Source organism: Mobula hypostoma, chromosome 8, assembly GCF_963921235.1.
Source record: "Mobula hypostoma chromosome 8, sMobHyp1.1, whole genome shotgun sequence".
NCBI classification, from domain to species: domain Eukaryota; kingdom Metazoa; phylum Chordata; class Chondrichthyes; order Myliobatiformes; family Myliobatidae; genus Mobula; species Mobula hypostoma.
The window spans coordinates 69,230,439-69,246,808 of NC_086104.1; the positions used below are offsets into that span (position 1 = coordinate 69,230,439).

The following is a 16,370-nucleotide window of genomic DNA, read 5'->3' on the forward strand; positions in this document are numbered from 1 at the left end:
GATAAGTATTTTTAGTGTCATAAATAGCTCAGCCTATTTTAGTATCATCTGCAAGCTTAGTAACCATGTTTTGTAGATTCTCTTCCAAATCATTGATATAGTTAACAAGAATCAATGGGCCAAGCACTCACCTCTGGGAAACACCACTGGTCAAGGCCTCCAGTCTGAAACCATCCAAGAACACCTCTCCTTCCTATCATCAAGCCAACTGTATATCAAGTTAGCTAACTCTTCCTGGATCCCAAGCAAAATAACTTTTCATTGCAGTCCACCATGTGTAAGTTTATCAAATGTCGTATAGAAGTCCATATAGACTATATCCACTGCCCTGCTCTCATCAACCTTCCTGGTGACCTCTTCAAAAAACTCAATCAAATTGGCAAGATATAATCTCCCACACATTCTGTGCTGACAATCCCAAATCAACCACTCTCTCCAAATGCATGTTATCTTATTCCTTTGAAAATCTACTACAGGTCGACCTTCACTAATCTGACTACCTGTAATCCGGTTCCTTCAATAATCCGCACTGATTTCAAATTTTCCGAGCAATTGTAATTTCAAATTTTCCAAGCCACCGTACCAATCTGCTGCGCATTGTTTTGGTTGCGTTAGATCTGTTCACGTATTGGCGCGCTCTTGTAAGCACAGACAGGCTATTCCTGCTTGTTTTCCTACATTTATTAATATCATTTGCGTGAGGCGCAACCACCCGGCACTTGCCCGTCTCACCCGCCAGCAGCGGGGGAGCTGGCACGCGCTGGGTCGGTCCGCCTTCTCGACCGCCTGCCAGCAGTTGCACACTGCCCTCCAGCGTCACCCAGCCAGCGCTCTGTTCTCTTCTGCCTACAACCTCAGATCAGACGTGGTGACCCACTGAATTTAAGCACATTACTAAGCGGAGGAAAAGAAACTAATGAGAATCCTCTCAGTAACTGTGGGTGAAGAGGGAAGAGCCCAGCACTGAATCCCCAGCTACCTGGTGGTCGCATGAAATGTGGCGTTTAGAAGACCTCCTTTCTCCGACTTCTGCTTCTGACAACCCCACACTTGCAGACATGTAACTTTGCCTGACTGTATATTAAACATTTTTGGGGTAACTGCAAGTCTGTGTCTTTGCTATCGCTTAGCTCACCCTTGAGTGCTGGCAGTGGGTGCACTTTATTTTTTGCCGGTGGGAAGGGGAGATTGTTGCTTGCCGTCGCTTACGCGCGGGTGGGAGGGGAGCCGGGGGGGACTTAGGGGTTCTAACATTTAACAGTCGTTCATTCTTTGGGGCACTCCTCTGTTTTCACAGATGGTTGCAAAGAAAAAGCATTTCTGGATGTATATTGTATACATTTCTCTGACATTAAATGAACCTTTGAATCCTTTGATATTTTTGAAGTATGATGAGGCGGTTAGCTATTGCTTAATGTGATCCTTCTGAAATTCAGGATTTTCAATAATCCGGCATTCCTCAGGTCCCAATGGTGCCGGATTATAGAAGGTCGACCTGTAGAAACTTACCACATGTGTTAGGGCTTACTGGTTTACAGTTTCCAGGTTTTTATATGCAACCCCCTTAAATAGAGGAACATTATTAGCCATCCTCCAATCTTCTGACACCTTGCTTGATGCTAATAATGCATATATATCAGCCAGAATTCCCTCAGTTGCTTCCCAAAGTGTTCTTGGATATACTTGATCAGGCGCTGGAAACTTATCTACCTTCATATGTTTTAAGGCATCTTCTACTCTTATGTGGACTGTCCTTAAGACATCCCCATTATTTTGCCCTAAGTACCCCAGTCTTCATGCCTTTCTCCATGGTAAAAGAAGAGAAATTAAGGCCTTTTTGTGGCATTTTTAAAATGAAAAATAACTGCCAGTTTGGATGCAATAATAGAATATTATAATATTACTTAGACTTTTTTTGAAAATAAGTTTCACAAAAGATATCTGTCTTTTGTTAAATATTGACATTACATATAATATAAAATGGCAAATAATAGAATTATTTTTGCAATTATTTTATAGTATGAAAATAATACTTAAAGACTAATGTGACCCTGAATTGTTCATTACTGATATCTATATTTCCTCCAGCACAAGCAAAGGAAGGTGAAGCTGATTTAATGTTAAAAGCAAGACATGGAAAGCCCAGTAGATAACAGATAATCATTATTTATTACCCCCAAAGTTATAATCAAGACAATACATGCCAATAATAAACAAGAGAAAATCTGCAGATGCTGGAAATCCAAGCAACACACACAAAATGGTGGAGGAACTCAACAGGCCAGGCAGCATCTATGGAAAAAGAGTACAGTCGATGTTTTGGGGCAAGACCCTTCGGCAGGACTCAGCCCGAAACATCAACATGCCAATAATAATCGGTTTTGCAAATCTCTGGTCAGAATAATTAGTAAACCTATCATCACCACTTCACTTTTCATCTGTCATATTCAAGTATTTGATTTGCATGCCATTTACAGTTACCGTCATTGATGGTGTCAGAGATGAGTTTCCCCACTAAGGTCTTGTCGATCAGAATTTTCTCTAGATGTGGGCCGCAGAGACTTAAAGAAACCAGAACACCTGAACCAAAGAAAAGCTGGAAGAATTGAGACATAATGTTAAGGGCAATCTTTGAAACCATCATTCCAAACTGTAATTTTTATACAAAATATTAAATACAAATATGTTTTAAAAAATTGGATTAGCTGTTTGAAACTCCAAAAATCCATATTAAATGTTATGTAATAAAACAGAAGAGCTCCCAAAAATTGGACTTTGAATCACAAAAAGATACACAATTGAAGGAACCCATTCAAGCCATTCTACCTCTACCAGCTCTTTCCTCTTCTTGGCAATTTGCTTCCTGTCAAACTAACCAGAGTTTCATGTTCTGGAAGGGTCCATTTCCAGGTTAAAAATTAAATCGATGCTGAATTGAACTGGACTATAGATTTTCAACGGTGCTTCTTTTGTCTTTGTGATGTTAGCATACACAATGAGAATTGCCAGCATTCTCATTATTTCCCTGATCTTGAACTCCCATTCCTTACAGATACTGACAAATACAGTGAATATGACCAGTGTTCTGGCTTCTGGATCACTGCCAAGTTGGCCAGACATACCCTGGTAGGGTCAGCATTGAAAAACACAATTCTAGCATTATCCCCAACTCCAATTAGCATGTTTTTTTGAGCATGGTTCCTACTGGATGCAGAGGGTCACCAAAATTATGGTGATATTTGTAATTCTGCTCATTTATTATTAAGGAAATATACTTAAAGTGCAAATATCTTTCTCCTTCCAAGATTTACCTGATTTTTTTCACTCTTTGACTCAGGGAAGAGGTTTCAGAATTTGCTCAAGAAACAATGGCTATTATTTGTTCTTTATCTCCAAATTGATCCTTTTTTACCTCATCAGTTATTGATTTTAACAGACTGATCTCAACAAACTGATACCAAGAATAGTAGGACTGACATATTAAGAGATAGGATTGGTTAGGCCCATATTTACTACATTTAATAAGAACATAATAACATCAGACAATATGAAGAATAGGCCAATTGGCCCCTCAAGCCTGCCTGTCACACAATATGACAATTCTCCCAAATGCCATCTTCTCTAGTGTGTCAGTTCCCCCAATTCCCCGATCTTTCAAAAAAGTATCTTTAAATACACCCAACAACCTAGCCTTTGTAATACTCTGGGATAGAGAATCTCAGAAATTCTTGAACACCTCAGTTTTAAATGACCACCCCAAATCTTGTAACCATGTCTCCCATTTGAGATGTTCCCACCAGTGAGAATATACCAACATCAACACTACCATGCCATGCTTCCATTCCACCCAAAGGATCTTGCATGTTTCAATAAGTTCAGTCCTTAAAGTTCTAAATTTCAAAGAAAGGGACCTCATGGAAACCTACAAAATTCTACAGATCTGGACACGAGTCACAGTGTAAGATTACAGGGTATGACTTTCCAGATTGAGATTCCTTCTCTCAGAGTGGTGAACCTATGGAATTCTCTACCACAGAAAGCACGAACAACGAAATGGCACGCTTTTGTTAGGAAAACTCAGTGCGATCGTTGACAACTGTTAAATTTCCTTGCATGTATAAATGATCGCCATGTCCCAAACCTCCCATTAACAATTCATGGCTGGATTGTAGACTCATGAAATATATCATGGGAGAGAGAAGCATCTTGGTTGTCCAACATTTTCACCTTAAACTGTCAATGACAAAATGCATCAGGTGCAAGGAGGTCAAAGGACTGCTTCCCATTAAAGATGAGCTTTATCTGTCATCTGAAAGTTGAAACATCGAAAGACAAAGTGAAATGAATTGCTTTACATCAACGACCAACACAGTCTGTAGATTGTGCTGGGGACAGACAGTAAGGATTATTAATTTTCTTTGAAAGAAATATTTCAGAAAGTCTTTACAGGTTTTGTGCAATCAAGTGTTGTGTTTCTGTTTCAAAAGATATTTTAAATTGCAGAACCATTCAGACTTTCACAGTTCTAGCTCAATTCAAAGATGTAGCTATGTTGATCATCAACTATTTTTCTTATTTTTGGTGGCATGACACACCAAAAGTGCTTCAATTCGATATCCTGCAATAAGCAAGTCCTCACTATGCAGGATTGGGATGCTTTTCCCTCACCTAAGTCCCTGCACGAGGATTCTGACAGAAGTCTATTTCTTTATCCCTCTCAGTTCTCCACCCCTCCCTTCATCCCATTACAAGCTTAATGTAAGCACAGAGCCATCATTTGAATAAAACCATAAGACAAAGGAGCAGAAGTAGGCCATTCGGCCCATCGAGTCTGCTCTGCCATTTTATCATGAGCTGATCCATTCTATTTAGTCCCACTCCCCCGCCTTCTCACCATAACCTTTGATGCCCTGGCTACTCAGATACCTATCAATCTCTACCTTAAATACACCCAATGACTTGGCCTCCACTGCTGCCCGTGGCAACAAATTCCATAGATTCACCACACTCTGACTAAAAAACTTTCTTCGCACTTCTGTTCTGAAAGGGCACCCTTCAATCCTTAAGTCATGCCCTCTCGTAGTAGACTCCCCCATCATGGGAAACAACTTTGCCACATCCACTCTGTCCATGCCTTTTAACATTCGAAATGTTTCTATGAGGTCTCCCCTCATTCTTCTAAACTCCAAGGAATACAGTCCAAGAGCGGACAAACGTTCCTCATATGTTAACCCTCTCATTCCCGGAATCATTCTAGTGAATCTTCTCTGTACCCTCTCCAATGTCAGCACATCCTTTCTTAAATAAGGAGACCAAAACTGCCCACAGTACTCCAAGTGAGGTCTCACCAGCGCCTTATAGAGCCTCAACATCACATCCCTGCTCCTATACTCTATTCCTCTAGAAATGAATGCCAACATTGCATTCACCTCCTTCACTACTAACTCAACCTGGAGGTTAACTTTAAGGGTATCCTGTACGAGGACTCCCAAGTCCCGTTGCATCTCAGAACTTTGAATTCTTTCCTCATTTAAATAATAGTCTGCCCGTTTATTTTTTCTGCCAAAGTGCATAACCATACACTTTCCAACATTGTACTTCATTTGCCACTTCTCTGCCCATTCTTCCAATCTATCCAAGTCTCTCTGCAGACTCTCCGTTTCCTCAGCACTACCGGCCCCTCCACCTATCTTCGTATCGTCAGCAAACTTAGCCACAAAGCCATCTATTCCATAATCCAAATCGTTGATGTACAATGTAAAAAGAAGCGGCCCCAACACTGATCCCTGTGGAACACCACTGGTAACCGGCAGCCAACCAGAATAGGATCCCTTTATTCCCACTCTCTGTTTCCTGCCAATCAGCCAACGCTCTATCCACGTATGTAACTATGTATCCACGTATGGCACCTTGTCAAAGGCCTTCTGAAAATCCAAATATACAACATCCACCGCATCTCCCTTGTCTAGCCTACTGGTAATTTCCTCAAAAAATTGTAATAGGTTTGTCAGGCAGGATTTTCATTTAAGGAATCCATGCTGAGTTCTGCCTATCTTGTCATATGCCTCCAGGTACTCTGTAACCTCATCCTTGACAATTGACTCCAACAACTTCCCAACCACCGATGTCAAGCTAACAGGTCTATAATTTCCTTTTTGCTTCCTTGCCCCCTTCTTAAATAGCGGAGTGACATTTGCAATCTTCCAGTCTTCCGGAACCATGCCAGAATCTATCGACTTTTGAAAGATCATCGCTAATGCCTCCGCAATCTCCACAGCTACTTCCTTCAGAACACGAGGGTGCATTCCATCTGGTCCAGGAGATTTATCTACCTTTAGCCTATTCAGCTTCCTGAGTACTTTCTCTGTCGTAATTGTGACTGCGCACACTTCTCTTCCCTGCCACCCTTGAGTGTCTGGTATACTGCTGATGTCTTCCTCAGTGAAGACTGATGCAAAATACTCGTTTAGTTCCTCTGCCATCTCCTTATCTCCCATTACAATTTCTCCAGCATCATTTTCTATCGGTCCTATATCTACTCTCACCTGTCTTTTACTCTTTATATACTTAAAAAAGCTTTTAGTATCCTCTTTGATATTATTTGCTAGCTTCCTTTCATAGTTAATCTTTTCCCTCTTAATGACCTTCTTGGTTTCCTTTTGTAAGGTTTTAAAAACTTCCCAATCCTCTGTCTTCCCACTAACTTTTGCTTCCTTGTATGCCCTCTCCTTTGCTTTAACTTTGGCTTTGACTTCTCTTGTCAACCACGGTTGCATCCTTTTTCCACTCGAAAATTTCTTCTTTTTTGGAATATACCTGTCTTGCACATTCCTTATTTCTTGCATAAACTCCAGCCACTGCTGCTCTGCTGTCTTTCCCGCCAGTGTCCCTTTCCAGTCAACTTTGGCCAGTTCCTCTCTCATGCCACTGTAATTTCCTTTACTCCACTGAAATACTGACACATCAGATTTCGGCTTCTCTTTTTCTAATTTCACAGTGAACTCAATCATGTTATGATCACTGCCTCCTAAAGGTTCCTTCACCTCAATCTCTCTAATCACCTCCGGTTCATTACACAATACCCAATCCAGTACAGCCGATCCCCTAGTGGGCTCAACAACAAGCTGTTCTAAAAAGCCATCTCGCAGACATTCTACAAATTCTCTCTCTTGAGATCCAGTGCTGACCTGATTTTCCCAATCTACTCGCATGTTAAAATCCCCCACAATTATCATAACACTGCCCTTCTGACAAGCCTTTTCTACTTCCAGTTGTAATTTGTAGTCCACATCCCTGCAGCTGTTTGGAGGCCTATAAATAACTGCCATCAGGGTCCTTTTACCCCTGCTATTTCTTAGCTCAACTCATAAAGATTCTGCACCTTCCGATCCTATATAACCTCTTTCTAACGATTTAATATCATTTCTTACCAATAAAGCCACGCCTCCCCCTCTGTCTACCTTCCTATCCTTCCAATACACCGTGTATCCTCGGATGTTCAGCTCCCAGAGACATGTATCCTTTAGCCAGGTCTCAGTGATGGCCACAATATCATACCTGCCAATCTGTAGCTGTACAACAAGATCATCCACCTTATTCCTTATGCTGCGTGCATTTAAGTACAACACCTTAAGACCAGTATTTGATACTTTTTGCTTTGATTTCACTGCAACTTTATTGCACTGCAACTCATCCCAATGGCTACAAATTTGCCCCATCACCTGCCTGTCTTTCCTGACATCTTTACTGCTCACTATCTTAGAGTTATTTCTGTTTTCCCCTTCCTCTGCTCTATCATTCTGGTTCCCATCCTCCTGCCAAATTAATTTAAACCCTCCCTAACAGCTCTATTAAACTTTCCCGCCAGGATATTGGTCCCCTTCGGGTTCAGGTGTAACCTGTCCTTTTTGTACAGGTCATACTTCCCCCAGAAGAGATCCCAATTTTCCAAGAATCTGAAGCCCTGCCTCCTACACCAGTCTCTCAGCCACACATTCATCTGCCTGATCCGACTATTCTTGCCCTCGCTAGCACGTGGCACAGGTAGCAATCCCGAGATTACTACCCTGGAGGTCCTGCTTCTCAGCTTCCTTCCTAACTCCTGGAAATCTCTCTTCAGGACCTCCTCCTTTGTCCTATCTATGTCATTGGTACCAACATGTACCAAGACAACTGGCTGCTCACCCTCCCCCTTTGGAATATTCAGGACCCAATCCGAGACATCCCGTACCCTGGCACCTCGGAGGCAACACACCATGCGGGTATCTCTGTCAGGCTCACAGAATCTCCTGTCCATAAACCTGATAGATTACCTGGTAATTACCTGATTACCAGATTTGAACTGATGTAAAACCAAACCTAGGTATAAATTAAAACAACAACATAAAATCATTGTTGAGCACATACCTGACAAAAGCTCTTGTTCTTCCATTTGCTCAGCACACAACGAGTGCACTGCAGCAGTTCCTAAAGGACAACAAAAATACAGATGGCCATGTCAGAAGCATATGTTATCACCAATGGTCAGAGTGTTTCTAATATCATATCAGAAAAGATAAGCATGCTTCAAACACAACGATGGAACTGTGTTAGTGCATACTGCTGCACTGGAGGCTGGTTATTATACACTTTGCCAAGGCTAAATCTCTGCAAAAAAAATTAAAGCTGATGAAAGATAAACAAAGGTGTATAATTGTTTACTGTCAATTTTGTGACTAGAAGGTACCTCAAACTCCTTGAGAGTGTCTCTAAGTTTATCAGGTCGTTTATTCTTGGGTGTCCATAAGTATTCATGAGCTAACAAACAAAATTTGAATTGTTAAAATTATAATGATAAGAATTATATCGTTATAACAATTACCATTGTCATTCCATTGTTAAAGCACCAATAATTTATCTGACCCTGTCAACATTATCCAGAATTTAAAAACATACATTACAAAATAAAAACAAATTAATAAAATGGTAACCAGAGGACAGATTCAAGATAAATAGCAGAAGTAAAATCAGCATTTATGTGGTGTCTCTCTCTTCGTTCTGCATTATGGATTGGACAATTGCGTTTATGGGATGTGGAGTTTTCAGAATTATGTTTTTATATTCCGTGTTTTTTGCCCATTTCTTTCCATTTTGTTGTGCGAATGGAGGGGTCTTGGGGGTCAATGTTCCTGTTTCATTTTGTGCAGTGGGGAGATTGATGTTCTTGTTCTGTTTTGTGTGGTGGAAGGGGGGTTTGTGGGTTGATGATCTGGAGGCTGTTCTTTCTTGTGTGGGGAGGGTGGGTTTGATGTTTCTCTCTGAACAACTTTCATGCTTTTTTCTTTGTTTCATGGCTATCTGGAGAAGACAAATCTCAGGATTGTATATGGATACAAACCTATGAAATTAAAATCTGCAAACCTTTGGGGAAAACCCAAGAGAATGGGTTAATTTGAGATCTTTTTAAAAATCCTTCACTGTGTTAAAAGGCTTCCTGTGATGCATGATTCCATGAATCAATGTTAAACTAATTTGGAAGCTTCAGATTTAGCAAAAGATTATACATAAAGAACATTATGTTTAGATATAATATAGCATACAAACATGCAGGATCAGACGCATGGGCTACCACTTCATCAGCAAGAAGATAAATATAAAACTGGGAAAACATGAGATCAACTTAGGCATTTTGCCTGCCCATAATGTGATCTCTTATAAAGCAGTAAATAGATCTGTTGGCCTCTTCCCGCTGCATTTCAGATTCCAATTAATGTTCCAGAGTCATATTTCTACCACTCTCTAGGCAGAGATGTTTCTCCAGATTATCTCATTATGAATAAGATTTGGTGAGGATGTGCCTTTCATTTCGCATGAATGAAAGTACTCACGGGGAAAAAGTTCCCTTTACAAATGAATTACTAAAATAGAAACAATATCTAACTGTAGTGTCCTTGTTTTTTAATATACACTTGGATGTGAAGAACATTTAGAAAAACAGCTTTAATAACCACATGGCTTATATATTTAATGTGGTACCCAAGGGACATAATAGTAGGCAATATCCCATTACCAAGGAAGACGGGAGTGCTAGCATTTATTAGCACTTTGATTTATTCCACAAAGCTAGCCTTTCCTTTAAAAAAAACTGTAATATCCAAATTAAAGAAAGACAATCCCATTTGCGCAAAACGGGGAAATAACATTTGCTTCATTTATTAAGAGCCTATTACATTGTTATGCTAACACATGGCTTACCCTCAGTAATTTGCTGTTTCTCTTCTAGGTAACAGCAGTCTACTGATGGAACTGCAAGAATTTTAAATGAAAAAGAAATTTAAAATTTATGCCTACTGTAAAAACTAACAAATATTTTTGCTGTAAAGTTACAAGATGATTATGATACTGCTACAAATTTTAAAAAAGAAAAACATTAAACATAAATGTAGATTAGGAGCAGAATCCACAAACCATTAATAATGCAATGACAGTATTAAGTGTACAGAAAGTGGGGTAAATCCAGCTTTGGAAAAGGCAGCAACATAAAGAGCATTGAATTGATATTTCAATTGACAACCACTAACTGTCACCACAGTTAAATTCCTACCCAAGGATGCTCATAGAATCCTTATACAATTTGGGGTAAAAGAAATAATTCATCTGAGAACATATGTATAAAAATTCAATGACAAAAAGGCTCGCTACTTCATATATTATCAGTAGGATTTTGATGCCCCCTGCTGGAAAGTTTCATGCAGCAATATGGGGCATCAAGAGTTACTGTCAGATAGTTTTTAATTGGCATTTCAGTAAAAATTAAACTTACCGGATTCTTTTCGATCATGGTATTGAAAGGTGCCAATATCTACATCTGCCATAGAATTTGGAAAAGGAAACAAGTAAAATAAAAAAAAATCAAATTGACATTCTTAAATATAATACCATGCTGATATTAAAAAAGTTATGCATCATGTCACTTAACAAGACCATCTTTAAACATTTAGTATAAAATCAGAGTTTATATTGACCCTTGGTTACAACATCATCTAGCTGATTGCAATTATTTTACCTACAGTAAATTGAGTAGATAAAACACTCTTTAACCACACACATAACTTTGTTTTTTTTGTTTTCTCACAAAGAATTAAATCATTTCTTATTTAGTCCCACCTGACTGTTATATGCAATTTTGTAGTGCAAACTATCTTTATACAAGTAAATGACAGAATAAAGTTGAACAAAGAGCAAAAGCTGCTTGCAGGTGAGGCAATGAGATTGATTCCTGATTTGTGCTAACTTGATTGTTAATAGCTAAAATGTTTGAAGTGCACTGTATTTAACATCAGTGCCCTAAGTGCAGGGCTGGAAGGAACTGAAGTCTGCCATTGTTTTTATTCCTGATTTCTATCCTCAACAAAGTTGAGTGGCGGCCAAGTTTGGCTTACTGGTACCACTAATGATTACCTTACCAGCATTCAATGACTGCATCTTGAGAAAAACCACTATTTGAGATCAGTACACCAGAGAGAGATTTATTACCTATCAGGAATCAATGCCCCAGTGGAGAGAAAAAATTGGGAAAATGGGGAAAATAATTTACACTCAATACTTCCAAAGTACTTCACTACCAAAAAAAGTTGAAGGAACTTAGAGGTCAAGCAGCATCCGTAGATGCGAAGAGTAGTTGACACTTTGGTTTGAGATCCCACATAAGGATTCACTTTGACTATTGCTTTGCTTCCACAGATGCTGCTTGATCTGCTGGGTCCCTTTAGCAGTTTGTTTTTTGTTTCAGATCCCAGTATCTGCAGTTTATGGTGCTTCCGTTCTTCACTAGCCTTTTGAGATAAGTCAAGATTGTGTAGGATGCTATTTATATGTGTTTTTAAGATCTTAGATATATATAAATTAATGGGGTGAATTTAAAATGTTCTAATTGATACACAACTGCAAAAATTAACATTTTAATACTAAAGATAACAAAATGCAGATGTAACTTGTATTGTAATATATTTTATATTTGTATTTCATTACATTAATATATTTTAAATCTTTATCTAAAAGTAAATTGAATTTCCACAATAGATGACACAAATCAATTAAAAGGCTATTAAAATATACAGCACAAAATAAAACATATTGGAAACCAGATTTATTTCTAAAACAGTAACATTGTCGAAATCAAACACTATTAGGACTTGGCAATAGCTCAATTACCCTTGACTTGTAAGGTATTCTTCATAGACCACAGGTGTAGCTCAGTTAGACAGAAAGACATCTGATGGCAGATGGAAGACAGATCTGTTAAAGCAAGAAGCAACCCAATGTGTGAAAATTAATTAGCCTCCATTAAGCAAAAACTGAGAATCTCTGGAAGGGAAATTGTAAATGGTCCCTCATTAACCATATTTTAAGATGAAAATGTCAATAATCTGGGGACCAGTACACATTAGCACATTTGACATTTTTTTTCCATTAACTAACAAAAAGCAGGATGAGAAAAGCAGGTTTTTTTTCTCCCGAAGGATTTTCTTATTATGTGGCTGGGTCAATGTTAAGCTCCAGAAGGAAGCACTATTTGAGAAACCCATTAACTAATGTCTCAAATTCCATGCACTTTCTTTTTTGTAATACTGAGTATTTTGGAAGAGAAAGCAAATTTGTAGATTCCACCATTTAGCATTCTGTGTAAACCAACAACTAATCACATGAGAATATTCTTTGATTTTGATTCCAGCATGCTAAACCTACCGTTGTTTTTCACTGATGGAGGAGTATAGAGAAACAGTAGAAAATGGTTCAAGGATTGTTCGAACAATCCTGCAGCAACTGGCTATATCACATTTAAACATAAACACCACTATGGACCACAGGGGATGAATAAATTGCTTCAGTGTTGTATATTCCATGTAATTATATGTTCACCATAAACAACAAAGAATTCCATTTCTTCAAGAGGTACAAATTGATATATTATACCAATATTATAAATTTTACACTAATATATATATAAAATTCATATTTCATTAATTAATAGAATCGTCACTTCCTAAACAATTGTACTCACAAAATAATTTGTATGAGAAGTCATTTGGTAAAACTAATTCATAGCAAGAGCTGTATTTTTATTTTTTAGAGCGAGTTAAAATATCATAAATAATACATCAATTTTATGTCTTCTGTAAACTAGGAAACTGATATAATCTTCAAATATTCAAAGATTTAAAAATTTACATATAATTTGCAAGAACAATCATAAATAACATGTGTAAATCACAAAGAAATGAAACCATTTTTTCCTTCTAGAAACTTACTATCCTAGTCATCACCAGCTTCTCTTTTTCGCTCTTCTGTTATCCATTTTATTACTAAATCCAGTGATTCCACTTGAGCAGTAATGGACTTCTATCATTTAAGTAATCGTTTCTCAAATGTATGTCATGGTGTATAAGTGATAAAGTATATGAAGAGCTGAACCATACTGTATATGATAATCCAATCAGAACCCCTTAAAACTAATACAATTACTGGACTATGATCACAAATGGGTGCACTGGCTAATTTTTCTGCTCCCCAGTAGATGGTTACTCAGAAGTACGTCTCCACTTCTGACTTAAGATGACCTAACAGAGCAATCTTACAATTAAACGTGCAACTTTCATGCTGCCTGATCTACTGAGTTCCTCCAGCATTTTGTGTGTGTTGCTCTGACTTTCCAGCATCTGCAGAATCTCGTGTTTGAACTTTACATGTGTTATTTTTGCTCCTATTCATTTTATTCCTAGTGAGTTAACAAATAAAATATAAGTGTAAAATCTTTGTTTTCCGCACAATGATCAACATGCATGATACAATTGACTGCTTGAAGTACAGTTTTTGCACAATTGAAAAACATTCATTTGAAAAAGATAGCTAATGAGTTAGCTAATTAACCTAATGATAGCTAATGAAGTAATAAAATGGTTTTGATTGATTATCAACTCACACAGCACCATTAATATAGCATAAACGTTCTTGAAAATGTCAGTAAATTTTAAAGAAAATTAGAAGCATTTTTAAATAACAACGTAAGAAACAGGATCACCAGTATGCCATACAACTCAATGAGTCTGCTCAACCATTCAATAAGATCAACTAATTTGATCCTGGCCTCGACTCCACTTGCCTGCCTGGTCACATAAACCTCATTTCCCCTCAGGTCTAATAACCTACCTACCTCTGCCTGAAGCGAACTTAATTATACACCTCTCTTGGTAGAGAATACCAAAGACTCTCAACCCTTTGAAAACAGATATACCTCTTTATCTCAGCCTGAAACGGATGTGTCTTTATAGCAAATCTATGGCCCCCATTTTTAGATTCTCCACCAAAGGAACAATTCTCTCAGCACCTATCCTTTTTCTTCTAAATTCTGGATAATGTAAGTCCAAATTGTTTATCTGTTGCTCCTCAGTTAACTCCTTCTTATCTGGACTCAATCTAGTGAAGCCCTAAACAGTTGTTGAAAAGCTGAAAGAATAATTTAAACATTAATCATTACCTTTATTTGTTGCATGTATCGCAAAACATACAGTGAAATGAATCAGAATCATATTTATTATCACTGGCATATGTCATGAAATTTGTTAACTGAGCGGCAGCAATACAATGCAACGCATGATAAATATAGAACAATAAATAAATGAATTGTAGTATTTTTAATTTATTAATTTACAGGATATGGGGGCATCGCCAGCTAAGCCAGCATTTATTGCCCATCCTGAGTTGCCCTTGAGAAGGTGGTGTTGAGCTGCCTTCTTGAACCGCTGCAGTCCCTGAGGTGTAGGTATACCCACAGTGCTGTTAGGGAGGGAATTCCATGATTTTGACTCAGCAACAATGAAGGAACGGTGATATGTTTCCAAGTCAGGATGGTGAATGATTTGGAGGGGGATTTCTAAGTGGTGGTGTTCCCAGGTATCTGCTGTTCTCATTCCTCTAGATGGTAGTGGCAGTGGGTCTGGAAGGTGCTGCCTTAGGAACTTTGGTTGTGTTGTTGCAGTGCATCTTGTAGAGAGTACCCACTGCTGCAACTGTTCATCGATGGTGGAGGGATTGGATGCTTGTGGAAGCGGTACTAATCAAGTTAATTGCCTTGTACTGGATGGCGTCAAGCCTCTTGAGTGTTGATAGAGCTGCATTTATCCAGGTGAGTGGCGAGTATTCCATTACACTCCTGACCTGAGCCTTGTAGATAGTAGGGACCCAATTATACGCTGGGGATATGAGTTCGAATCCCACATAGCGGCTGGTGAATTTGAATTCAATAAAAATATCTGATGACCATGAAACCATGTTGATGGTCGTAAAAACCCATCTGGTTCACTAATGCCCTTTCAGGGAGGAATCCTGCCATCCTTACCTGGTCTGGCCTATATGTGACTCCAGACTTAACAGCAATGTGGTTGACTCTAAAATGCCTAGCAAACCATTCAGTTGTACCAAGCTGCTAGAAAAAAGAAAGTATATGCATATTAAATAGTTAAATTAAAAATAGTAGTGCAAATGCAGAAATAATAATTTTTTTAAAATGAGGTATTCTTCATGGGTTCGATATCCATTTAGATAACGGATGGCAGAGGGGAAGAATCTGTTCCTGAATCACTGAGTGTGTGCCTTCAGGTTTCAGTACCTCCTTCTTGACGGTAACAATGAGAAGAGTGCATGTCATAGGTAAAGGGGGTCTATAACAATGAACACTGCCTTCTTAAGGCACCGCTCCTTGCAGATGTCTTGGATACTATGGAGGTTAGTACCTATGATGAAGCAGACTAATCCTGTGCCGTAGCCCCCACATAACAGTCTGTCAGAATGCTCCCCACAGTACATCTGAAGAAGTTTTCGAGCATTTTAGATGACAAACCGAATCTCCTCAAACTCCTAATGAAATATAGCCATTGCCTTGCCTTCTTTACAGCTGTGTCGATGTGTTGGGACCAGGTTAGATCCTCAGGAACTTGAAATCGGTCACTCGCCCGTTCCACTTCTGATCCCTCTATGAGGATTATTTTGTGTTCCCTCGTCTTACCCTTCTCAAAGTCCACAATCAGGTTTTTGGCTGTGATATGACTGCAAGGTTATTGTTGCAACATCATTCAACTAGCTGGTATATCTTGTTCCTATATGACTTCTCACCTCCGTCTCAGATTCTGCTAACAATGGTTCTATATCATCAAATTTAAAGATGGTAATTGAGCTAAGCCTAGCCACATAGTCATGGGTCTAGAGAGAATACAGCAGTAGGATAAGCACACATCCCTGAGTGTGCCAGTATTGATGTTATTACCAATCTGCACAGATTGTGGTCTTCCAGTTAGGAAGTCAAGGATTTAGTTGTAGAGGGAGATACAAGAAGC

At 38.7% G+C, this 16,370-nt stretch overlaps 1 protein-coding gene across 2 annotated transcripts in view; it reads right to left on the minus strand.

The window, feature by feature from the left end:
• wdpcp (WD repeat containing planar cell polarity effector) overlaps nucleotides 1-16,370 on the minus strand; it is a 215,364-nt gene that overhangs the window by 133,167 nt on the left and 65,827 nt on the right. For both annotated transcript variants that reach the window (XM_063055077.1, XM_063055078.1), the window contains exons 2-7: nucleotides 12,193-12,276; nucleotides 10,802-10,846; nucleotides 10,234-10,284; nucleotides 8,726-8,796; nucleotides 8,407-8,466; nucleotides 2,482-2,596 (exon numbers count right to left, since the gene is read on the minus strand). In XM_063055077.1, coding sequence (XP_062911147.1) covers nucleotides 2,482-2,596; nucleotides 8,407-8,466; nucleotides 8,726-8,796; nucleotides 10,234-10,284; nucleotides 10,802-10,846; nucleotides 12,193-12,276 — 426 coding nt within the window. The remainder of the gene's footprint in view (nucleotides 1-2,481; nucleotides 2,597-8,406; nucleotides 8,467-8,725; nucleotides 8,797-10,233; nucleotides 10,285-10,801; nucleotides 10,847-12,192; nucleotides 12,277-16,370) is intronic.